Raw genomic sequence first — 26,005 nt, 5'->3', positions numbered from 1 at the left:
ATGCACTAATTGATGAAGCCAGTGACTGATGTGGTGTGCTCCTCAATGACATCGGAAAAATCCCGGAACATATTCCAGTCTGTGCTAGCAAAACAGTCCTGTAGTTTAGTATCTGCGTCATCTGATCACTTCTTTATTGACCGAGTCACTGGTGCTTCCTGCTTGAGTTTTTGCTTGTAAGCAGAAATCCGGAGGATAGAATTATGGTCAGATTTGTCAAATGGAGGGCGAGGGAGAGCTTTGTATGTGTCTCTGTGTGTGGAGTAAAGGTGGTCTAGATGAAAAACTCTCTTGGTAAATTGTGTGGTCTACAGCTTATCATGAGATACTGAACTCTACCTCAGGCGAGAAAAACCTTGAGGCCTCCTTACTATTATATTTTGTGCACCAGCTGTTGTTTACAAACCCCTTGTCTTACCGGAAGCGGCTGTTCTATATTGCAGATGCAGCATAAACCCCGTCAGTTGTATGTTGTCGTCGTTCAGCCACGACTCTGTGAAACATAAGATATTACAGTTTTTAATGTCCCGTTGGTATGATATTCATTTTTGTTATCCAATGATAAAACAAACGTCCCTGATATCTCTGTCTCTTTCTCATGCGAATCACAGGCATTTGGACCTTGTTGGGTGTCTGAAGTAAATCCTTTGCATCCGACTCATTGAAGAAAAAAAAATCTTTGTTCAGTACGAGGTAAGTAATCGCTGTTCTGATATCTAGAAGCTCTTTTCGGTCATAAGAGATGGTGGCAGAAACATTACGTACAAAATAAGTTACAAATAACGCAAAAAAAACACACACAATTGGTTAGGAGACCATAAAAACCGCAGCCATCTCCTCCGCTGCTTTTATAAACTGGGTGGTTCGAGCCCTGAATGCTGATTGGCTGACACCACCCCAGGCCTTATTGCTTAATAAAGTCCTAAAATACCCAACTTCTACAATAAGGCCATAACATATCAAACTAAAAAAAAAACCTTGGTATTTCTAATCTTCAAAATAAATAAATAAATAATCAAAAATGTCAGCCTTACCCATCTTCGATTTCCCCTAAATCTAAAACTGAATTTAAGTCCATATAGCACAAATTTCCATGTTGGCTAAATAAAAAAGGATTATCATACCCATTTTGCATTACCAACCTTATTTTAAGAACACATAGTCCACGGTTCCATACTGCATGTGTAACAGTATAACTTTAGACCGTCCCCTCGCCCATACCCGGGCGCGAACCAGTAAGGAACCCCAAATACAACCATTACTCATTACATGACATAGTAGAAGTACTCTCTATGCACACCAGATGGTACTCTCACTCTTTCTGGTAGTCTCAGAACTTTTCAGAATTGTTCAAGTGATGGAAAGAGGGAGTGAGAGGGGAGGGAAAGAGTGAGAGATGTACTGTAATCGGTTGGGACTATTAATGCTGCTCTCATTACTGTTGTTAATGTTTGATCCGAAGAGTTTGGAAATGACGATATGCCATCAATGTCTGTCTTTAATGTAAGGATAGATCAGTACGTTGTACTGACCTCTTTCTCAATTCTAGGATCCGGTTCACGTTCTGCCCGCATGTGTTATTTTACACACACTAAGTAGCTGCTGCTCACATGCTGACTAGACCAGGCACGTACGTGCATCCTTGTGTGCTGTTGATTTTGTCCATCCACACCGGAAGCAATCAGGACACGCAGGTTGAAATATCAAAACAAACTCTGAACCACCCATATTAACTTGGGGACAGGTCGAAATGCATGACATTCATTCCCAAAATAAGTTTGGAACGGCCATTCAACTCGGAATTCCCAAGTCAGGAACTCGGTCCTCTTTCCTTTTATTCCCATTTTTATAGCATTTTTCTTTTCTTTTTTTTCTCCTTTTTTTTATTGCAGAAAAACCAGTATACATACAGGAAGTATACAAACAGACAAAGATAACAGGGGGTACAACAAATGACAGATTACACAAAGACCTTAAAATATGCACACATTGATTGTTTTAACAGCTTTCTTATTAGAATAATGTAGAATGGTCTTAATGTACTGCTCAAATTCCTTATAGAAAACACGGAAGAGTGATTTTTAAATTAGTGAATTTACATTTATGAATATGACATTTTTCCATTAGCACAATGCTTGTCAGAGAGAGAGAGAGAGAGAGGTCATGAGCAATGCTCCCGCATTTTTCATCATGTTTAGAAAAAAAGATAGATTTAGAGTTAGAGAAACTTGGATTTTTTGGGCAGGGACACCTGCAGGATGCTACCCTCTACAACATAACATTCACTCCAAACCTACAACCTCATTTTGGACAGACCAGATACAACTTCAGTTAGCACTGAGGTGTGAAGTGAAATGTGCCGAAGCCTTTGAGCCCAACACTTGGCAGGAGTCTCACAGGCTACCTCTCCCAAATCGAGAGGCCTTGAAGCACCCTCCTGCTGTTCAGTGCCATCCACTGGCATTTTCTAAAAGAAATCTGCCTCCAGTAATAAAGCTTCTCCCAAGTGGGTGTGACAGCCCCTACTCCTGCTGCCTGCTGCACTGCTGCTTGGATTCCACCTGGCGATCTGTTCACCGTCTGTCCTGGCTTGTCTGTCCTGTCTGGTACATGAACCCCACCACAATCCCCCCTCTCTACTGATCTTTCACTCGCCTCCAGCACACAGGCACTGTTGGGGCGAGTGACTCTGAACTTACAATGGATACCCCCAAGTTGTTGTTTTTTTTTCTTGTGCATTTTGCTATTTTACTATTTGCCTCATGACTCCTGTATGCTTTGTTGACTGAACTTTCTTTTTTACCCTACCGTGGGACAGACTATGTTTGTTCCTACACTCGGGACTCTGACTCTCTATTGGTTACACAGATTCCCCCCCCCCATCCTATTCTAACCACCTCTCTCTGGCTTTGTATTCATGTTACCTGATGAAATTGCTGTATAATATGATCCTGTTGCCATCTAATGCACATTCAAATGTCATAAATCAACCCTGCAGAGCTCTCCCTGTCCTCTGCCGTGCCTTGACTGTATTACTGTTGATGATATCTGGAAATGTGCATGTACACACTGGCCCATCTACTGTTGCTAGCCCCAATTCTGAGTCTGATATCTGCTTCACTGATTTCTTCTCTCATAAAAGCCTGGGTTTTCTTCACGTTAACACTAGAAGCGTATTACCTAAAATGGATCAATTGAAAGTGTGGGTTCACAGTTCCAATCCAGATGTGTTGGTCATTACTGAGACGTGGTTAAGAAAGAGTGTTTTGAATACTGATGTTAACCTTTCTGGTTATAACCTTTTCCGGCAAGACAGATCTTCCAAAGGTGAGGGAGAGGCAATCTTTACCAAGGATCGCCTTCAGTGCTCGGTTGTCTCCACCAAGTCTGTCCCCAAACAATTTGATTAGCTGGTTATAAGTATTAAACTTTCTAATAGCTTTTTCGCCTTCTCTTGCGGGGTGTTATCGTCCTCCATCAGCACCGGCCTGTACCCTACCTGCCCTAAGCTCTCTCCTGGCCCCTTACACTAAGTCTGAATTTGTCCTGCTAGGCGACCTAAACTGGGACATGCTTAAACCACCTGACCAAGTCCTAAAGCAATGGGACTCCGGAAATATTTCTCTGATTATTACCAATCCCACAAGGTATGACTCCAAACACCCAGAAAAGGCTACTCTCTTCTATGTTATCCTCACAAATAATCCTGATAGGTACCAATCTGGTGTTTTCTGTAATGACCTTAGTGATCACTGTTTTACAGCCTGTGTTGGTAATGGCTGATCAGTGAAACATCCTGATTTGTCATAGACGCTTGCTAAAAAACTTTCCTGAGAAAGCCTTCCTTCATGACCTGGCCTCTGTAAATTGGTATATAATCAGCTTGATCCCCTTTGTCGAAGAAGTTTGATCCTTCTTGTTTGATATCTTCAGTGATACTGTCAGCAAACACAGTCCCATAAAGAAAATGAGAATTAAAAACATGTTCAGCCCCTGGTTCGACCGTGATCTGGCAGAGTTACTCCACCTCAATAATTTAATTTGGCAAAAGGCCCAGCACATGCATACTCAGGCTGACTGGCTCTCATTCAGGTAAATGAGAAATAAGTGCACTCAGGCTCTCTGGAAGGCCAAAGTTAGTTACTTTAAGGAGCAGTTCTCTCTCTGTGGGTCTAACCCCAAGAAGTTCTGGAAAACGGTTAAAGACCCTCCTCCTCACAGCTGCCCATGTCCCTTAAAGTTGATGAAGTGGTTGTTACTGATGAGAAGCACATGACTGTGCTTTTTAATCACCACTTAATTAAGTCAGGATTCCTATTTGACTCAGCCCTGCCTCCTTCTTTCATTTAGGAGCTAAAATTACATTTCATCTTTTCACAAATAGTTTCATATTTAAACTTTTAAATTGCACAACAATTCCATGTGAATCTGATAACTTGAATGTGTAGACTTTCGAAGATAGAGTTTATGTCGTCCTATCATCTGTAATAATGTCTCAGACGCCAACTGATCTGACATCATATTCATTAAGTACCAACGCATATTTTCAACTGGTTGGATTACCGAAATATGGTTCAGTTTCCTACCTTTTGATGTTACCAGACTCTCCATGTTAACAAAGGGATTTTCAATAGTCACATCGGGAGAGTAGAGAGAGGAAAAAGGGGAAAGGTATTTATGGGGTAATTAACCTCCTCCATCAGGCCAACGTCATGACACCCGCTACAAAGTTTCTCCCTGCAGGCGGTCACTGAGTCTGAGGTGCTAAAGGAGGAGCTCCTTAAACTTGACCCCCTTCTTTAAGGTTGCTGCCCCTATAATCGACAAGCCTATCTCTGACCTTTTTAACCTGTCTCTCCTCTCTGGGGAGGTTCCCATTGCTTGGAAGGCAGCCACGATTAGTCCTTTATTTAAAGGGGGAGATCAAGCTGATCCTAACTGTTATAGGCCTATTTCCATTTTGCCCTGTTTATCAAAAGTGTCTTAAACTTATTGTTTAAGGTCAAATGACCAAAGAGCTATTGCAATTTGACAGTAGTGGAGAGGGTAGTAAGTTTTATGCTCCTCGGCATACACATCACGGACAAACTGAATTTGTCCACACAGACAGTGTTGTGAAGAAGGCCTCAGGAGGCTGAAGAAATTCGGCTTGTCACCAAAAGCACTCACAAACTTCTACAGATGCACAATCGAGAGCGTCCTGTCGGGCTGTATCACCGCCTGGTACGGCAACTGCTCTGCCCACAAACGTAAGACTCTCCAGAGGGTAGTGAGGTCTGCACAACGCATCACAGGGGGGCAAACTACCTGCCCTCCAGGACACCTACACCACCCGATGTCACAGGAAGGCAATAAAGATCATCAAGACAAATCAAATCAAATGCATTTATATAGCCCTTCATACATCAGCTGATATCTCAAAGTGCTGTACAGAAACCCAGCCTAAAACCCCAAACAGCAAGCAATGCAGATGTAGAAGCAGGGTGGCTAAAAACTCCCTAGAAAGGCCAAAACCTAGGAAGAAACCTAGAGAGGAACCAGGCTATGTGGGGTGGCCAGTCCTCTTCTGGCTGTGCCGGGTGGAGATTATAACAGAACATGGCCAAGATGTTCAAATGTTCAGAATTGACCAGCATGGTCAAATAATAATAATCACAGGCAGAAAAGTTTAAACTGGAGCAGCAGCACGGCCAGGTGGACTGGGGACAGCAAGGAGTCATCATGTCAGGTAGTCCTGAGGCATGATCCTAGGGCTCAGGTCCTCCGAGAGAGAGAAAGAAAGGGAGAAAGGGAGAAAGAGAGAATTAGAGAGAGCATACTTAAATTCACACAGGACACCGGATAGGACAGGAGAAGTACTCCAGATATAACAAACTGACCCTAGCCCCCCGACACATAAACTACTGCAGCATAAATACTGGAGGCTGAGACAGGAGGGTCAGGTGACACTGTGGCCCCATCCGATGACACCCCCAGACAGGGCCAAACAGGAAGGATATAACCCCACCCACTTTGCCAAAGCACAGCCCACACACCACTAGAGGGATATCTTCAACGACCAACTTACCATCCTGAGACAAGGCCAAGTATAGCCCACAAAGATCTCCGCCACGGCACAACCCAAAGGGGGGCACCAACCCAGACAGGAAGATCACATCAATGACTCAACCCACTCAAGTGACGCACCCCTCCTAGGGACGGTATGAAAGAGCCCTAGTAAGCCAGTGACTCAGCCCCTGTAATAGGGGTAGAGGCAGAGAATCCCAGTGGAAAGAGGGGAACCGGCCAGGCAGAGACAGCAAGGGCGGTTTGTTGCTCCAGAGCCTTTCCGTTCACCTTCACACTCCTGGGCCAGACTACACTCAATCATATGACCCACTGAAGAGATGAGTCTTCAGTAAAGACTTAAAGTTTGAGACCGAGTTTGCGTCTCTCACATGGGTAGGCAGACCATTCCATAAAAATGGAGCTCTATAGGAGAAAGCCCTGCCTCCCGCTGTTTGCTTATAAATTCTAGGGACAGTTAGGAGGCCTGCGTCTTGTGACCATAGCGTACGTGTAGGTATGTACGGCAGGACCAAATCAAAGAGATAGGTAGGAGCAAGCCCATGTAATGCTTTGTAGGTTAGCAGTAAAATCATGAAATCAGCCCTTGCCTTGGTAGGAAGCCAGTGTAGTGAGGCTAGCACTGGAGTAATATGATCAAATTTTTTGGTTCTAGTCAGGATTCTAGCAGCTGCATTTAGCACTAACTGAAGTTTATTTAGTGCTTTATCCGGGTAGCCAGAAAGTAGAGCATTGCAGTAGTCTAACCTAGAAGTGACAAAAGCATGGATTAATTTTTCTGCATCATTTTTGGACAGAAAGTTTCTGATTTTTGCAATGTTACGTAGATGGGAAAAAAGCTGTCCTTGAAACAGTCTTGATATGTTCTTCAAAAGAGAGATCAGGGTCCAGAGTAACGCAGAGGTCCTTCACAGTTTTATTTGAGACGACTGTACAACCATTACGAGTAATTGTCAGATTCAACAGGAAATCTCTTTGTTTCTTGGGACCTAGAACAAGCATCTCTGTTTTGTCCGAGTTTAAAAGTAGAACGTTTGCAGCCATCCACTTCCTTATGTCTGAAACACACGCTTCTAGCGAGGGCAATTTTGGGGCTTCACCATGTTTCATTGAAATGTACAGCTGTGTGTCATCCGCATAGCAGTGAAAGTTAACATTATGTTTTCGAATGACATCCCCAAGAGATAAAATATATAGTGAAAACAATAGTGGTCCTAAAACGGAACCTTGAGGAACACCGAAATTTACAGCTGATTTGTCAGAGGACAAACCATTCACAGAGACAAACTGATATCTTTCCGACAGATAAGATCTGTCCATGTAGACCAATTTGGGTTTTTAATCTCTCCAAAAGAATGTGGTGATCGATGGTATCAAAAGCAGCACTAAGGTCTAGGAGCACGAGGACAGATGCAGAGCCTCGGTCTGGTGCCATTTACCACCAAGGTAATTTACCACCTTCACAAGTGCAGCCTCAGTGCTATGATGGGGTCTAAAACCAGACTGAAGCATTTCGTATACATTGTTTGTCTTCAGGAAGGCAGTGAGTTGCTGCGCAACAGCCTTTTCTAAAATCTTCGAGAGGAATGGAAGATTCGATATAGGCCGATAGTTTTTTATATTTTCTGGGTCAAGGTTTGGCTTTTTCAAGAGAGGCTTTATTACTGCCACTTTACAACCACCCGAGCCACTGCCTGTTCACCCCGCTATCATCCAGAAGGCGAGGTCAGTACAGATGCATCAAAGCAGGGACCAAGAGACTGAAAAACAGCTTCTATCTCAAGGCCATCAGACTGTTAAACAGCCACCACTAACATTGAGCGGCTGCTGCCAACATACTGACTCAACTCCAGCCACTTTAATAATGGAAATGGATGGAAATTGATGTAAAGAATGTATCACTAGCCACTTAATATAATGTTTACATACCCTACATTACTCATCATATGTATATGTATATACTGTACTCTATATCATCTACTGCATCTTGCCATCTTTATGTAATACATGTATCACTAGCCACTTTAAACTATGCCACTTTATGTTTATATACCCTACAGTACTCATCTCATATGTATATACTGTGCTCTATACCATCTACTGCATCTTGCCTATGCCGTTCTGTACCATCACTCATTCATATATCTTTATGTACATATTATTTATCCTTTTACACTTGTGTGTATAAGGTAGTAGTTGTGGAATTGTTAGGTTAGATTACTCGTTGGTTATTACTCCATTGTCGGAACTAGAAGCACAAGCATTTCACTACACTCTCATTAACAGCTGCTAACCATGTGTATGTGACAAATACATTTGATTTGATTTGATGTTTGGCTAGACTGTAAACTCTCCTTCCAGACTCACATTAAGCATCTCCAATCCAAAATTAAATCTAGAATCGGCTTCCTATTTCGCAACAAAGCATCCTTCACTCATGCTGCCAAACATACCCTCGTAAAACTTACCATCCTACCGATCCTCGACTTCGGCAATGTCATCTACAAAATAGCCTCCAACACTCTACTCAACAAATTGGATGCAGTCTATCACAGTGCCATCCGTTTTGTCATCAAAGCCCCATATAATACCCACCACTGTGACCTGTATGCTCTCGTTGGCTGGCACTCGCTTCATACTCGTCGCCAAACCCACTGGCTCCAGGTCATCTATAAGTCTTTGCTAGGTAAAGCCCCGCCTTATCTCAGCTCACTAGTCACCATAGCAGCACCTACCCGTAGCACGCGCTCCAGCAGGTATATCTCACTGGTCACCCCCAAAGCCAATTCCTCCTTTGGCCGCCTTTCCTTCCAGTTCTCTGCTGCCAATGACTGGAACGAACTGCAAAAATCACTGAAACTGGAGACTCATATCTCCCTCACTAGCTTTAAGCACCAGCTGTCAGAGCAGCTCACAGATCACTGCACCTGCACGTAGCCCATCTGTAAATAGCCCATCTGGCACACCCTGGCCAAAGAGAGGCTTTTTATTCTCTATTTTGGTTAGGCCAGGGTGTGACTAGGGTGGGGGTTCTATGTTATTTCTTTGTTTTTGGCCAGGTATGGTTCTCAATCAGGGACAGCTGTCTGTCGTTGTCTCTGATTGATAACCATACTTAGGTAGCTCTTCCCCACATGGGTTTTGTGGGTAGTTGTTTTTTGTTTGTGTTTCTGCACCTGACAGGACTGTTTCGTTTTCGTTCATTCTCTTGTTATTTTGTTTTGTGTTCAGTTTAAATAAAAATAACATGAACACTTACCACGCTGCGCTTTGGTCCACACCTTCTTCATACGACGACCGTTACACCATCCAACTACCTCATCCCAATACTGTATTTATTTATTTATCTTGCTCCTTTGCACCCCAGTATCTCTACTTGCACATTCATATTCTGCACATCTATCACTCCAGTGTTAAATTGGTATATTGTAATTACTTCACCATTATGGCCTATTTATTGCCTTATCTTACCTCATTTGCACACACTGTATATAGATTTTTTCTACTGCATTATTGACTGAATGTTTGTTTATTCCATGTGTGACTCTGTGTTGTTGTATGTGTCGAACTGCTTTGCAATAAAAATTGATTTTGTGTACAACATGATAGCATGTAGCCTAACACCCCTCCTGAAAAAAGTACACGAAATCGCATTTGAGGCATGGAATTTATAGTTCCGAACATGTCGGCCATTTCTTTAGTGTTGTGCCGAAAAGCTCCCCCCTGCCAGAATCCCCCTCCCCACCCTTCGCGTGAAGGAACACACACTCAATTATTCATTGCTGAGACATGCTTGAACATGCTTGCACTCAATTCTTCATTGCTGCGATTTGCTTGCTAGTTGAGATTTCTGATCATGTTAGGCTGCGTTTCATTTGATTTTTTTTATGACGTTTTGATTGTGGGGAGGCACTAGTAATGTCTGCAGTATTCGGTTTGGCTATTTGTTTCAAGTGTATAATTAAATCTCTTTCCGGGTATGGGAACCCCCTTCTAATTTCCTTAATATTGTGGCTAGTGTCAAATACTGTCTGTGGCACACATCAGACTCAAATACTTTCTATAGAACAAACTTCACATCAGGATGGGCAACCGAAGTGAATACTTTATGTATGTGTGTTATATTAAACATAGAGGAGGGAGTAACATTTAGGCAATAAACATTTCAGAACAGCTACTGGTCGAATAAGACATCGGAGAGATGAGGAATTTTGGCAAATAGATGTATTTATAGACACTTTAAACAAATAGCATACATTACTAGTGCCTCCCCGCGATCAAACCGTCTTAAAAAAATCAAATGAAACGCAGCCTAACGTGATTAGAAATCTCAAATAGCAAGCAAGTCGCAGCAAAGAAGAATTGAGTGCGTGCGCGTTCACGCGAATGGTGGCGATTCAGGGGGGAGCTTTTCGGCACAACCCCGGGACGAAAGTAACTTTTAGTTATTTCCTAATTACTCAGAGATTGATAGATCTTTCCCCATTGAGCTATCAAGTTCCCTAAAGGCTCTGTAGACAGGTGCAAAAATTATAGCACAATTTTTGCTACACATGTCCCAATGGTCATGTACATTGGGACATCTAGGACCTTAATTTCTGTCTGTGATCAAGTTCACTCTCCCTGAGAGCATTACATAACATTCGTTATTTTTGTTAATTAAGACATTGTGAAGCAGGTGAAAATATAATGCAACATCGTTTCCATTCGCCATTTTTTTTTTGCAAAACGTTCGAAAGTTAAACACTCTACTTGAAAAGTATAGGCCAATAGGTTTATATGCCCCGATAATGTTTTACAACCTTACCCGGCCTACTCATATACGGCGTGGTTATATGATCAGTAGGTCCACTGTACACACGATTTCCTCGTCAACCGAGCCTGAAACGAAAGTGAAACAGTGGATGCAGTGAAAGAATAGGACGACGCGTTTCATACCCAAACAGTATTCGCATGAGGGGAGAAACGATGGATGAATATCCTTATCCCATCACTGTAGACGTCAGTTGGACAAACTCTGTCTCTAAAGGGATACAGAACAAGCTTCAGATTTATTTTCAAAGTAAAAAGAAGTCGAGTGGAGGGGACTGCTTGGTGCACTACGAGGATCAACGCTCCACTAGAGCAACTGTTTATTTCAAATCTGAGGATGGTAAGCAGATCACCACGGATGACGATTTGCATCGTACAGTTGTCATTTTATAGCCTACTGTAGGATATCATAACAGTGAAATAGTGTTAACCATACAAATGTAAATATGTACAAGTGACTTCCAGTAAAGTGACGTGTGCATGATGTCGCATTTGTCTCCACAGTCAGGGAAAGGGTTCTATCGAGAGATAACCACGAAATTACTGTAGACAATGAAACTGTGAAGTTGCGCTTGTCATCCTCGGGGGGAAATCTGAAAGAGGCTTGCACTCTGTCGGTGAGTAGTCGATATGAATAGCTGCAACTGTTGTATTGTTGACTTTCTGTGAAATCAAATGTACGAATGTCTGCTATCAACGGTGTTGAGGCCTTCCCATTCCAGCTACAGTTGTCCGGATTCAACCTAGCTTGTTCTGTCATGCGCCACTTTTACTGCAGCCAATCAGAGATAAATGCGCGTATTCGTTGCCGTGCCCAGATTTGTCATGTATTTGTCTCATACAGAATGTCTAAAGATAAATAAGGATTATTGTAACAGACTGCTATCTTCAGTTGTAAGCAGTGTTTGTGGGGAAGTACGTTTCCACATGAATGTCAACTAACATCATAATTAGGCCTACATGGATGGAAACTGAGGTGGCTTGTCTTTGTTGATAAACAACAGTCTGTTCACCTTTTCCACACTCACATCATTGGGTGAGGTAGTGAAACTGTAAAGCATTTTTAGGACTTTAATTTCTTCCTCATATTGTAACCTACAATATGGGTCCCTACACACCTAGCCTAGGCTGTATCGCAGGCTGTATTTTCATTTAATTTAAAATGTATTTAACTAGGCAAGTCAGTTATGAACATATTCTTTTTTTCAATGACAGCCTAGGAACAGTGGGTTAACTGCCTTGTTCAGGGGCAGAACAACAGATTTATACATTGTCAGCTCAGGGATTCAATCTTGCAACCTTTCAGTTACTAGTCCAACGCTCTAACCACTAGGCTACCTGCCGTATCACAACCAGCCGTGATTGGGAGTCCCATAGGGTGGTGCACAATTGGCACAGCGTCGTCCTGCTTTGGCCGGTGTAGGCCGTCATTGTAAATAAGAATTTGTTCTTAACTGACTTGTCTGGCTAAATAAGGTTAAATTAAATTGCTGGTTAAATTAAGGTTAAATTGCTGGATTTAAGACAAGGTCGTATTTATTTATCTAAGATTCTCAGTGTGTTGGTGTCAAAGTAGCCTGTCCTTTAGATCATTCGTGCAGTATTAGGTATGAAAAATATTCTGCCAGTCTCCAGTCATGTAAAATGACATAGAATTGCATGAAATGCATTTATAAAATGGCAAATTTTTCCTAGAACCTAGGCTTCCTAAAATGTTCCCCATGTGTGCCACTTCTGTAAGTACCTCTACTCTACTGTGCTATTCCACTATGCAAATGTGATGATATGAATGCAATGCTTTATTATAAAGGGGATTGTTTTTTTCTCATGCGTTTCAATACCTCAAAGCTCCCCAGGTCACCACCCTCTCTTGCTCAATTTTTGTTCCGGCACCCCCTGATCTACAAATTAAGCACTCAAAAAATATGTTTTTGCTTTGTCATTATGGGGTATTGGGTGTAGATTGATGAGGGGAAAAAATATTTGATCAATTTTAGAATATAGCTGTAACGTAACAAAATGTGGAAAAGTCAAGAGGTCTGAATACTTTCCGAATGCTCTGTATGCAAGATTTTAGTTCTGGTTAAACAGAGATTAACTGTAGGCTACATTTGTGCTGTCTTGGCTCGACAGGCTAGCCAGGGCTTCCAACTGATGGATAATACATTATATTTATGGCTACTATTAAACAGCATACTTGTAAAGTTGCCCATTGGTTAACTATTTGACGTATACATTTTGTTTGTTTTGCATGTTTTCCAGCTTGGTGCTACAAGCAATGAATTGTCAGGTAACATCTTTTCCTTGCTTCTGTGGTTGTTGATGCATTCCCTTGACCTAATATTATTATATTGAATGTTTTGCCTAATACATTTCATAATGATCCCTATTGGCATATCATTAGACAGTGTTGCAAAATGCAGCCTTATCAGGCCATATCTACTTGTAAATTTGTCATAGGCAGAAATGTGCCAATGAAGTCAGAGAAATGTGAATATATGAATGAGGTTATTGGATATGAATATCTAGTGTGTTTAATCCCAGATGTGTCAAGTGAAGCACAGGAAGCTCCCAACTCTGAGAGTGGGCCTGGAGAGGGAGGTGGAGCTGAGGTGTCTCCTCAGAGCTCTGCTGTGGTGCTGGAGAGAGTTCCTGAGAGCATGCCGAGAGAGATGCTGACATTGCTGGTGGAGACCCTCTCTGGCCTGGAGGAAGACAACTTCTCCCTGGAGGTCATCAGTGAGACCAACAGAGCTGTTGTGACCTTCAATAATCCCAAAGGTTGGTCACTATTTCAAATTATCGATTTTTTTCAACAAAGAAAACTAACAATGAATTTCACTTTTGAAGTATTATAAAAACAAATCTCTCCCTCACACGAAGGGATCATAATTTCAATAACTGTTGTGCATGATATTAAGGATATGATTGCTGTCTGTCTTTAGATGTGGAGCGGTTCCTTACTGAGAGCAAGAGCAACAAGAGTTTCCAGAAGCAGGGTTTGATTGGCCGGTTGCTAGAGAGGTGCCAGAGTGTGAGAGTGGAGAACCTGACCTCCAACATACCTGAAGAGATGCTGGTGCTCTACTTTGAGAAGTGGGCTGGCCCAGCAAAGGACATCATTATGTTCCATGAGGAACAGGCAGCCATTGTCACCTTCCACGCACCAGAAGGTAAAACCTGCTGTTTGAATGAGCTGTTTAATTATATAAATGTTAATCAACATTTGTTTATTTGGTAATCTATTACTCTCTATTATAAGAGGAATTGAATGTAGCCTTGCTATTCTGTTGGTGCAGCAGTCTCTTGGCCTTAAACAGAAATATTCTGTTTCGCCCTCATTTCATGCTATGAAAGACTCATGGCCCTCTGCATGGTTATCTATGTCGTTTCAGTTGTGGAAACCACTCTAAATAAACATCATGTAATTGGCAAAGTCCCAGTCAACGTGTATCCATACTATGAGTCATTGAGCACTGCCTTGTATGGAAAGGAGAGGCCAATGTGGAAGATGCCTGACTCCTTCAAAGAGTGTGTGCATTCTGCTGTATGGAAATTCCTCTCCATGAAGAGACAGTTGTCCCCCATCACTGACCAGATGAAGGCTCATTTCTGTCAAGTAAACATGGATACTCCTGAGGTTAAACTCAGTCCTTTGCCAACCCTGCTAAGGCAGAAAGGACTAACAAGCGAATATGTAGACGGATGGAAACAGAATGCCTTGATTGTCTTCCGTGACATCATGGCCCAATATGCTGTGTTTGAGTGTTTTGCAAGTGCCCCAGCGTGGAAGGCAGTGGAGAAAGAAGTCCGCTCGGTGGTGAAAGAGGATGCTGTCCTAGCTATGGATGCCTCCAAAGGGTCTCTGACAGTTGCAGGTCTGGCCGAAGACACAAAGCGACTCCAGGGGCTGGTGGAAGACCTCATGCAGAGGGCCATGAGTCGGATAGAGAGGCAGAGGGATGGCATCTCGGAGGAGATGGACATGTCCCCTGCCATGTTCTATATCCTGCAGCAGGAAGGATTTCTGAAGTGCGCAGCAGACGAAGCCCCAGAGATGGGTTTTTCTTACAGAGACGACACCAAGAAGTTGGTTCTCTCAGGTCTTGTTGCAGAGGTGTACAAGATGAAGAACTGGATTCTAGAGAGGGAGCTCAATATGAGTAAGAAGCAGCTGAAGCTGGAACCCCAACTCCTGGACTTCTTGCGGTCAGTGGACAGTATGGAGATGTCCCAGGACCTGTTCACGTCCCGGGGCATCAACGCTGTGTACAGAGTGGAGGGTGGAAAGGTACTTCTGACTGGTAGCTCAGACAGAGCATTGGCTGATGCAGAGCAGAGGGTGAAGACTGCCCTGTCCCTGCAGAGCCTTATGGTGGAGGATCAGGAAGTGCTGAGGAAGCCTGAGTGGAAAGATCTGAACAACCAGCTGGTGGATGCCTACAACTCCCTAAAGAAAAGAACGGTGGTGATAAAGCTTCACCCAGAGAGCAGAGACAGAGTCATTGTGTCTGGCTTCCTGGACCCGGTCAGAGAGGTCAGCAACAGTCTGCGGGACTTTGTTGAAAACTACTCACGAGTCGAAGAGGCTGTCCGTGTCAAGTCCTGTGCCGTGGTTAAATTCATCCAGGAGAACAAATCCCAGGACTGGGAACATTTTGCCAAGCGTGATGAGGTGAATGTCCACTTTGACCCCAGAAGGCCCAGAATTGTCCTTTCTGGTGCCCGTCTCTATGTCAAGAAGGTCAAAGAGACCTTTCAGAAGATGGTAGCACCTTTCTGCACTGATGAGCTCACCATCATGAAGCCTGGAGCAAGGAAGTACTTCCAAGAGAAGGGAAGAATGTTTGTTTCCATGGCGATGAAGGAGCATGGCTGTGTGGTGCTTCTGCAGGAAGACTACATGCTGGAGGAAGAAGAGTGCGATGATGAAGATGGGGAGGAAGGGTTTGGCCCATCATCTTGCTGTGAGGTGAGGACACACAATGGAATCCTTGTCTCTGTCAGTAAGGCAGACATCTGCAAGTTCAAAGTGGACGCAGTAGTCAATGCAGCCAATGAAGACCTGCAGCATATTGGAGGCCTGGCTTTAGCATTACTCAAGGCTGCTGGTCCACGGCTGCAGGAGCTCAGTGATCAACATGTCCGTAATAACCGCCGACTGCATCCAGGCGACGCCATTGTGACAGATGCAGGCAATCTACCCTGTAAGTATGTGGTCCATGCGGTTGGTCCACGGTTCACAGACTTTGACCAGGGAACAGCCATACAGCGTCTGAAACAAGCTGTGAATGAGAGCCTGAGGGAGGCTGCGAAGGTTAACTGCTCAACTGTTGCCGTCCCGGCCGTCAGCTCTGGGATATTCGGCTTTCCTCTGAACCTGTGCACTGAGACCATTGCTATGGCAGTGCGTGACTACTGTGAGAACCTGAGTGGTCAGACCTCCCTGACTGAGATTCACCTGGTGGACAACAGTGACAACACTGTGAGAGCCCTGGCCAGCGCTGTCCAGAAAACGTTCAATGACATGCACCCAAAAATGACCATGCCTCCGCAGGGTGCACATAGGGGAAGAGGACAACGGGGAAGAGGACAACATAGTTACAGACATCAAGGATCTGAATATCAGGGAAAGTCAACATGGGGACATAGGCAATGGGAACATGGAGATGGAGGTAGAGTGGGAGGAGGAAGTGGAGGTAGAGGAGGGAGTAGAGGTAGAGGAGGGAGTGGAGGAGGAGGTGGAGGTAGAGGAGGACATGGAGATAGGGGAGGAGGATTTAGAGAAAGCAGAACTTATCATGAAAACCGAGAGGAGCAGAGGAGAGAGTATGGCCAAGAGAGGGAGTTTGAGGGGGCAGGCAGTGGGGAAATCCTACAGACCAATCGCACACAAGAGGGTCTGAAGATCATTCTGAGGAAGGGAAATATCCAGGAGGAATATGTGAGTACACATACTGTAGTTATCAGAGCACCACATAAACCATTGATACGTGTATTATAAGTAGTACATCAGATAACCCAGAGTATAAGGTGTATAATTTGTTTACTTTTCATTCTACTCTTCTTTATCTGGAATGACAGCTGCCTTGTGGAAGTCATATTTTATGATTGAATAGAAATACATAGCTGTTCCCTTCTTTCTTTCTTCATGAATGTTTGGTCATTTGTTTTGAAACCTCTAGTCTGAGGGCATCGTCAACACCATCTCTGAGGATTTGGACCTGAGTAAAGGTGCTGTGTCCAATGCTATCCTAAAGGCAGCCGGTCCTGGGCTCCAATCAGCAGCCACAGATGAGGCTCGCGTCAACAGATTGGCCTATGGTGACATTGTGGTCACCGACGGTTACAACCTGCGATGTCAGAGGGTGATCCATACTGTCTGCCCCCATTGGGACCAGGGAGCTGGCTCAGCAGAGAAGGTAAGCTATGAGTTATTGAACATGTTTAACTTGTAAATCGGGAGGTCCCGTAACACGAGTGAGTGAGAATGCTGTTCATTGACTACAGCTCAGTGTTCAACAACATAGTGCACACAAAGCTCATCTATAAGATAAGGACCCTTGGACTAAACACCTCCCTCTGCAACTGGATCCTGAACTTCCTGACGGGCCGCCCCCAGGTGGTAAGGGTAGGCAACAACACATCTGTTACGCTGATCCTCAATACTCAAACCCCTTAGTGTTGTGTACTTAGTCCCCTCCTGTACTCCATATTCACCCACTGGTTGGCCAAGCACGACTCCAACAACATCATTAAGTTTGCTGACGACACAACAGTGGTAGGCCAAGACCCTGACCCTGACCCCTGGCAGTGTGGTGCCAGGACAACAACCTCTCCCTCAATGTGAGCAAGACAAAGGAGCTGAACATGGATTATAGGAAAAGGAGGGCCGAACAGGCCCCCATTAACATTGACGGGGCTGAAAGTGGAGTGGGTCGAGAATTTCAAGTTCCTTGGTGTCCACATCACCAACAAACTATTATGGTCCAAACACACCAAGACAGTTGTGAAGAGGGCACGACAATACATTTTCCCCCCCAAGAGACTGAAAAGATTTGGCAGATTCCAAAAGGTTCTACAGCTGCACCAGAGAGCATCCTGACCGGTTGCATCCATCCATCCGCCTGGTATGGCAACTGCTTAGCCTCTGACCGCAAGGCACTACAAAGGGTAGTGCGTAGGGCCCAGTACATCACTGGGACCAAGCTTCCTGCCATCCAGGACCTATAGACTAGGCGGTGTCCGAGGAAAGCCCAAAAACGTGTCAAAGCCTACAGTCACTACAAGTCATAGACTGTTCTCTCTGCTGGTTCTGGAGGGCCAAGTCTAGGACCAGAAGGCTCCTTATAACAGCTTCTACCCCCAAGCCCTAAAACTGCTGAACAATTAATGTTTTCACACTGCTGCTACTCGCGCTGTTTATTATCTACTCATAGTCATTTTACAAATGACCTCGACTAACTTGTTTCCCTACAGGTACCCCCTGTATATAGCCTCGTTATTGCTATGTAATTTACTAGTGTTACTTTTAGATTATTATTATTTTTTTGTACCTTTTATTTAGTAGATACTTTCTTAACTCTATTTCTTAAGCTGCATTGTTGGCTAAGGGCTTGTAAGTAAGCATTTTATGGTAAGGTATTCGGTGCATGTGACAAATACAATTTGATTGGGGGGGCCACTGAGGTGCCGGAACACATTGAGAAGAAAAGTGTCAAACACAACGTAGCAGCACAGCAGACAGAGTAAACAGCCAAATAGCCTACTGTCTATGTTGGTGAAACAGCAGAACACACATATAAGAATATATAGGCCTCCTGCCTATGTGATAATATGATGCACATATTCAGATAAACTTCACAGTACAGAACAAGTTTGTAAAGGGAAAGAAATTAGTTTTCCAAACCTCCCACAATGACTCTCCCCATGTCAAGGCCATTTAACTCCTGAGAGTCAATTTCTTGCTCAAAGCCATGAGCGGGCCTGTGGCTGTGACGTTTAGCCTCCTAACGCTGTTCTGAAGACTCGTCAAATGTGAGGATGTGTCTATTTTTTCATTTTGAGTGTTAACTATAACCATTAGCCTTGTCTACAAGTCTGAGTCTGACTCTCTAGTAGTCCTACTAGCTAGTGGAGGTGCCGGTGGTGATGCTGAACTGTTGGGATTAGCAGCGTTGCTAGCTTAGGCATTGTCATCAGGAACAGTTTGCACCTCACTCCTCCTGCACTGACAGTTCTCTGGCTCGTTATGGGTTCAATTCACCATCTTTCTCTAGATTTTTGGACTTGAAAAATGTCATCAAACTCGATTGCCTTTTCTTATCCATTTTTTATTTGTCTTTCCCGCGATTCAAATTCAGTAGGGAGACGACTAATGTGATTACGTAAGGACCTCTTCACTAGCTGACCACCACTACCAAGACCTGTGTCGAGATCAGTTACTTACCCCACCCTCCCTCCCCATAACCTTGATGTACAAATAACAGAGCAGGTCTGGAATCAGTGTGGCAGGAAAGGATAAAAGATCCCCACACCTTTACGTGATGGTCTTTCTGTTGGGCAGGGTAAATAACGAGGATGCAACTTGATTTAACGCTGATCGCTTTTATTTAAATGTATCCGGTGCGAACAGTGAAACAATTAATAAATTATGCAGTGAGAGGTACCGGATCCCGGAAAATAGGTGCCGGAACAAACAAGGTCAAATCTGAGAGGTTCCGGCAGGATCCAGCTCCAATTAAGCACTGATTATTGAGAGTGCATAGAAATGTTTTAGTAAAATGTTTCTAAAATTGTCCATGTGTTTGTGATTTAAGATATTGATAAAGATGATCAGAGATTGCCTGAGTGAGGCAGAGAAGCATAGGCTGGCTTCCCTGTCTTTCCCTGCCATTGGAACAGGGAACATGGGATTCCCTAAGGGCCTGGTGTCCAAGCTTCTTCTGCAGGAGGTCAAAGACTTCAGCCAGAGAAGAAACTCCACACACCTTAAAGAAGTGGCCATCGTGGTCCACCCCAGCGACACCCAAACTGTGGATGTAAGTTTGAAGATGGAAAATGGTTTAAAGGGGGATTCAGTGTTTATCATCACACAGAGGTAGTATTGTTGCATAACCTCACCTTTTTCACTGTGTGTTGTGCTCTTAGATATGTTTGATAAATGCTCCACACTTTATATCTCCTGTTTACAGTGCTTTGTCAGGGAATTCAAAGGTCAGACACAAGGGTATACTTGGCAGAGTTCACAAGGTGCCGGCCAATCACAACATCCCAAATCCTATGTTGGCCAATCACAACATCCCAAATCCTATGTTGGCCAATCACAGCTATCCTCTGGTAAGCCTAATTCACAGCCTTCAAAGTCTCCCCAAAAATATTCAACCATTGAGACACTGCTGCCTCTTTAGAGCATGTCTGTACAGAACCCCCTTGTCTAAACATGTTATTTTCATTAGGCGCAGGCTTCTTTGGACAGGTGTCATCCCCTTCTCTGGGTGTGTACAGCATGCAGATGGGTCACATGACTTTTGAAGTGTCATCAGGAGACATCACCAAGGAGACCAGTGACATCATTGTCAACTCCTCCAATAAGGACTTTAACCTCAAATCAGGTGACTTGTACCTCTGACAATAGCATAGGTGTCGTAACCAATGTTTCATGTTTATGAGGCTACTAAGACAAATACTAAGGAACACCTTATAAGGATGTTTAACATGTACATCTGAAATGTTGGAAATCCAAAAGTGTTTACAGCTACACAATCAGGAAGCAAGCTAAATCCAATACACCCCCACAGACACACAACTTATTTAAGGGTACAATTGTTGACTTAGAATAAAGAGCCATATTGTACTAATGTCTTTGTTTCTTCAGGTGTATCCAAATCCATTTTAGAAGGAGCTGGATTGAAGGTGGAGTTGGAGTGCTCAGAGATTGGTGTGTATCCATGTCCTTGAGTCAACATATACTGTAGTCATGTTTCTGGTCAAGGAGACTGGTGTCATGTTGGATATGAATGAGATGACATTTCAGTACTGTTTGATACTGTCTGGTAAAAGTCTAAAGTCAGTTTCCAATCCATGGGTCCTACAACACTGGTGTGCATTGATTTGACCTTTTACTAACTTAGATTCTTGACATCTAAACCTTTCCTTTTATGCTTTTCTACAGTCAGATCCCCAAGCTTCCAACCATGCAGGATGATCATGACATCAGCAGGATCTCTCCCATGCAAACACATCATGCACATTGTGGGACAGAATGACCCTGAGAACATTAAAGAGACTGTGTACAATGTTCTCAAGAAGTGTGAGGAGCGAAAGTTCACCTCACTGTCCTTCCCAGCGCTTGGAACAGGTACTCTGCTTTAATGGTCATTATTAGACTACACTGTCTTGTGTAGTTGCATGTTTTTATTGTACTTGTTGCCTGTTCTGTTGTGTTCTTTGTTTCTACTGTGAGGTTGTAAAGTGGCCATATGCTTTGCTTCCATGTGCTCTGAAAGGGACTACCTGCTCCTCATAATGACGACCTGCTCCTCATAATGACGACCTGCTCCTCATAATGACGACCTGCTCCTCATAATGACTACCTGCTCCTCATAATGACTACCTGCTACTTTTCTTAGCCTAATTTTCAAATACTCTTGTTCTTTCTATGTCTTTTTCCCCAAATATACTGTGCCACTTTTACTTGTTCCTTTCATATTTTCCTGGTCTCCTTCCCTTTCATATTTTCCTGGTCTTCTTCCCTTTCTTCCATATTTGTCTTGTGATTAGTCACTCTCAGGGAGAGATTTGCTTCAATCATGTCATTGTCTATCTCTACTTCTGTCTCCATCTATGTCTTTCTGTTTGCCTCCATAGCCATGTCATTGTGTGTCTGCCTCCATCTGTCTGTCTGTCAGGCCAGGGTGGGGCGTGTCCCTCTGCTGTTGCGGACGCCATGATTGACGCAGTGGTGGACTTTGTGAAGAAGAAAAGGGGACAGTTTGTGAGAAGTGTGAAGATCCTGATATTCCAGACTGCCATGATTACGGAGTTCCACAAGAGCATGAAGAGGAGAGTGGGAGAGGGAGTGGAGGAAAAGGGCATTTTTACCAGGTTTAAAGGTCAGTGAGAATGGAAGTGTGCGAGGTAGAAGACAATATGAGCTTAATGTGTACTAATACAATAGTTATTATTATCATAAGTGACATTTATGTTATGTGTGCTGTTTCTTCATAGATACAGTGACAACCTACTTTATGGGACCCAGTGATGAGCGCTCTGCCCGTGAGAACTTTGTCATGGCGGGAGAGGAGTTTGCCCCGACCGTGTTCCAGCTGTGTGCAGAGAGCCCCCGGGCTGTGAGCCGTGCCCGGGACTGGGTTGAAAACCTCATAGTGAAGGAGCAAACTGAGAAAACCATCAAGAACCCGTACATCAGCCAGCTGAGCCAGGGGGATGTGGAGAAGTTGCAGGCCATGCAGAGGGAGCTGACGGTCAGGATACGCCTGGAGAAGAAGGGTCCCGACTCCCTGATCCGCCTGGAGGGCCTGAGCCGCGATGTGCTTACAGCAGACGGCCTCATCAGCAACATGGTCCTGGACCAGGAGAGGGCAGAGAACCGCAGACAGGCAGCATTCCTGGTGAGCAGCCTGGTGGAGTGGCAGTACAAAGACCACAGTGGAACAATGGTGTCTTTTGACATGTTGACCAACTACATCCTGGAGGAGGCTGTGAGAGACAACAGCAAAGTGACAATCAAGATCAACAATGAGGATTATGAGGCAAATGTAGCCCACAAGAGAGCTGTCAAGATTAGGGGCATAAAGAAAATTGAGTTACTGAGAAAAGACCTGAAAGGTGAGTTCATCCATAATAAATACTCATCTGTCTAGACTGCATTAAAATGAAATTATGTAGAACGGTGATATTAAATATAAAAGAATGTGTTCTTTTTGTGTCATTTTGTGGTTGCGTCTCCAACCTTTTCTAGAACAAGAGCTAATTTAAATATAGCTTTAAAATAGGCACATTCTTCTCGTATCCTCTACCCTACAACTCGTCCCCGGGTTCTTGGTGTACAAGAGATATTTTCTGTCAATATACCTGGTAAAATAATGGTTAATAAGCAGTATTTGGCATGACAGGATCCATACAATTCTCCATTAAATGATCTTGTATTTTCCATAATTCTGTTTTCTCTTTTTTATTTGAACTAGTTTGGGATTTTTCTTTTTTTTTTTTTACAAATGATTCATAGAGAAACAACAAAGTGATGTTCTGAGTGCAGGTCAATGCTTACCTCACATCAGAAGACAATTTTGGGGGTAAAAAAAAAAGATGTTATTCACCTTTATTTGTGCATCTAGCAAGACAGGAATGTGTCGTTCTAGCTATGTTTTTCTGCGGTTAGGCCTACTGCTGCAGCACATGTCATGGAACTGAGTATATCATCAATATGCATTTAAAGTTGTGAATGATTGAGTCTTTTTAATGACAATACTTATTGTGTAATAATTTGATCACTAAATGCCAAACTCTTTTGTCTAGACGATACATCAGTGTCTCTACCTTCACACTGGCGTGACATGAAGGGTTCTCTCTTAATGCTGGTCCCACTAACTACAGGATCTAAGGGATACAATGACGTGGAGAAGGAATTTCGGAAGACTTTACTCAACAACACCATCCTTAGCGTATGTTTGTAAAAATGTATACCAGAATTTCATTTGCATTCCACAATAGACTGATTTTCTATGGTGACGTTATATGAAAATCCTCACATTTGACGAATTTGATGTTAGGAATCCCTCAACAATCTTTTTTTAAGACAATAATTTGAATTGTGTTTGCTGCTACATTAAAGACAGCAAAGCGTTTGGGATTTTTTTTAAAGAATGGAACTGTAATTCCTGGAACCAGTGAAATGTGTCATTCCTATTCCTTTGCTGTTCGTTACGTATTTGGCTAGGTGGGATTGCACTTCAGTAATAAATAAATCACTGTCGATTTCTACATGTGTTTCGTTTGCTATTCGAAGATTGAACGAGTCCAGAACGATTCACTGTGGAAAAGCTACCAGATAAGAAAGAAATTCCTGGAGGAGAAGAACAAGCACACAAACAACGAGAAACTGCTGTTCCATGGAACCAGTTCCGACTCCACCACCCAGATCAACAACCATGGCTTCAATCGCAGCTACGCTGGAACACATGGTATGAGAATGGTCTCATGGAAACATGTCTGATGACCAATATTCTTTACTGTTATATTGAGACCTCTTCCTAAGAGAGGAGGAGCTTGATGTTGAGACATAAATCCATTTGATCAATTCGGTATCATTGTTGTTAATTTTTTTACAACTCTTTAAGAACAATATGTTTTTCATCCAGGTGCTGCAATTGGCAATGGTTCATACTTTGCTGTGAACTCCAGTTATTCAGCAAGTGGATATTCTAAAGCTGATGCACAAGGGAACAAGCGCATGTACCTGGCCAGGGTTCTTGTTGGAGACTACACTCGGGGACAAGCAGGCTTGATTGTTCCTCCTGCCAAACCTTCAGGGAAGGATGCCGATTTGTACGACAGTGTCACAGACAACACCTCCAATCCAACCATGTTTGTGATCTTCAATGATGTGCAGGCTTATCCAGAGTTCCTCATCACATTCCAGTAAATCAGATTTAACTGTACCTTCATTAGTATATCAATACTTCACAACAAATTGCATATGTCTGTGTGAAGGGTTTTAATGGTATGGGAGCTAGTTGTTATAGCCATGTATGAGGTTAGACATCCTTAGAAAACATACTCTTTATAGACATAAATGATATTGCTTAGGCCCTGGGCCCGGTTGCATAAAATATCTGAAATTAATTTTGTCCTTGTATTTTCCCTTACATTTTCCTTAAGTTTAATTATGTCAGTTGCACCAAAAAAAATTTAAGGTGAATTTCCCCCTTAAATTAAGTGGAAAAGTTAAGGGTGCCAATGAGGTCCCTTAATAAGTGCTTAATTCAGTATGGATATCAATGTTAACAGCATTTGTGGAGGTGGATGTTGCTTTCCTCTGCACTGGTTTCAAAAGTAAAACCTCCACCACCAGCTAACAATAGAAGCTGCACATTCCATGGCGACACCGCTAGCTGGCTAGCTAGCTACCAACTCTAAGTTAGCTTGACGTAATAGAAACAAGTTGAGAAAAAAATATACTAAAATAAACATATTTTGTTATCTTCTCAATCAATTTGTTTCTCTGGTCTTGAATGTAGAAGTTCAATTTTGTGATCTCCCAAAATAAATGCAATCTTTTTGACAAGGTATTCTGTCAGGGTGTTTCCATGGATACCAGAGACTCTTTCCACATGCATGCCTTCAAACTACCATAAAACCCTTAAATTTGGCCCTTACCTAAGGAAATGTTTGAGGGGCTCTGTGCAACAGCCTTAATTATCTTCGGTAAGGGAAAGTTATTCCTTAAGGCAAACCCTTAACGAGGTGTGTCTAATTAGCATAATAAAAACATCCCCATAACAACCAGTCGGTTTAAACGAGATACAGTATCTGTTTTTTTTTCACTGCATGTGCCAATGTCGCACTTCCGCATCTGTAGTGAAAGGTGACGAGCTAGAATGGTGTTTGTCAGACCATGAGACATCCCGAAAATCATCGGTCTTCTAACACAATCGTCTGTAGCGCCCAAACAGTTTGGCCTACAAACTATTATGACGCCTCTGTGGAAAGGTAATATTCTTGCAAACACGTACATGTCGATGAGACTTATGAACACGATGGTGTTCTCCATTTTGCTCTACGACCCACACACTAATATGACCCCTCTGTGGAACGAAACTCATGAACATGTCAGTTCTGCTCTAGGACACCCACTGGCCTCACGACTCGTCTGAAGGTCCCCCCAGTTGAAATAATGAATGGAAGTATATATGGAGACTGTTTAGTTCCAAAAATACGTGTTTAAATACATGTAAAAAAAATGTTTACTGACCTTATATCTCTCAGATATAGGACAGACACTTCAGAACAAACTTCCTTTAGAATTTTTGGGGACAATCTGTTGTTCCATGTAGTGAATCTGTTATTTAATGTGTTTGTATGGGCTAATAGCAATAATGTCCCC

The 26,005-nt window shown here is 43.1% G+C and overlaps 1 protein-coding gene across 2 annotated transcripts; it reads left to right on the top strand.

The window, feature by feature from the left end:
* Positions 1–10,800: 10,800 nt before the first annotated feature.
* Positions 10,801–25,423, top strand: LOC109874086 (protein mono-ADP-ribosyltransferase PARP14). 2 transcript variants are annotated; one of them, XM_020465846.2, is made up of 17 exons: positions 10,815–11,218; positions 11,383–11,495; positions 13,141–13,168; positions 13,423–13,659; positions 13,824–14,051; positions 14,274–16,822; positions 17,064–17,300; positions 19,698–19,919; positions 20,073–20,217; positions 20,337–20,492; positions 20,756–20,818; positions 21,053–21,238; positions 21,789–21,992; positions 22,108–22,728; positions 23,419–23,564; positions 23,909–24,083; positions 24,261–25,423. In XM_020465846.2, the coding sequence occupies exons 1-17, from the start codon at positions 11,020–11,022 to the stop codon at positions 24,542–24,544; spliced, it is 5,793 nt and encodes a 1,930-aa protein (XP_020321435.2). In that variant the 5' UTR covers positions 10,815–11,019; the 3' UTR covers positions 24,545–25,423. The 2 variants fall into 2 exon arrangements, with proteins under 2 accessions (XP_031664757.1, XP_020321435.2); XM_031808897.1 differs by lacking the exon at positions 24,261–25,423 and having other exon boundaries at positions 10,801–11,218; positions 23,419–23,580; positions 23,909–24,025.
* The last annotated feature ends 582 nt before the right edge of the window (positions 25,424–26,005 follow it).

This window comes from Oncorhynchus kisutch, linkage group LG29 (assembly GCF_002021735.2).
Source record: "Oncorhynchus kisutch isolate 150728-3 linkage group LG29, Okis_V2, whole genome shotgun sequence".
Taxonomy (NCBI): Eukaryota; Metazoa; Chordata; class Actinopteri; order Salmoniformes; family Salmonidae; genus Oncorhynchus; species Oncorhynchus kisutch.
Note: the sequence above shows the minus strand (reverse complement) of the source record. Positions and strands in the feature narration are given on the sequence as shown.

Coding starts and splice junctions, on each gene's coding strand:
- LOC109874086 (XM_020465846.2), top strand. CDS start 11,020: ATGAGGGGAGAAACGATGGATGAATATCCTTATCCCATCACTGTAGAC. Junction 19,920..20,072: donor GCGACACCCAAACTGTGGAT/GTAAGTTTGAAG, acceptor TCCTGTTTACAG/TGCTTTGTCAGGGAATTCAA. Junction 21,993..22,107: donor CATTTTTACCAGGTTTAAAG/GTCAGTGAGAAT, acceptor GTTTCTTCATAG/ATACAGTGACAACCTACTTT.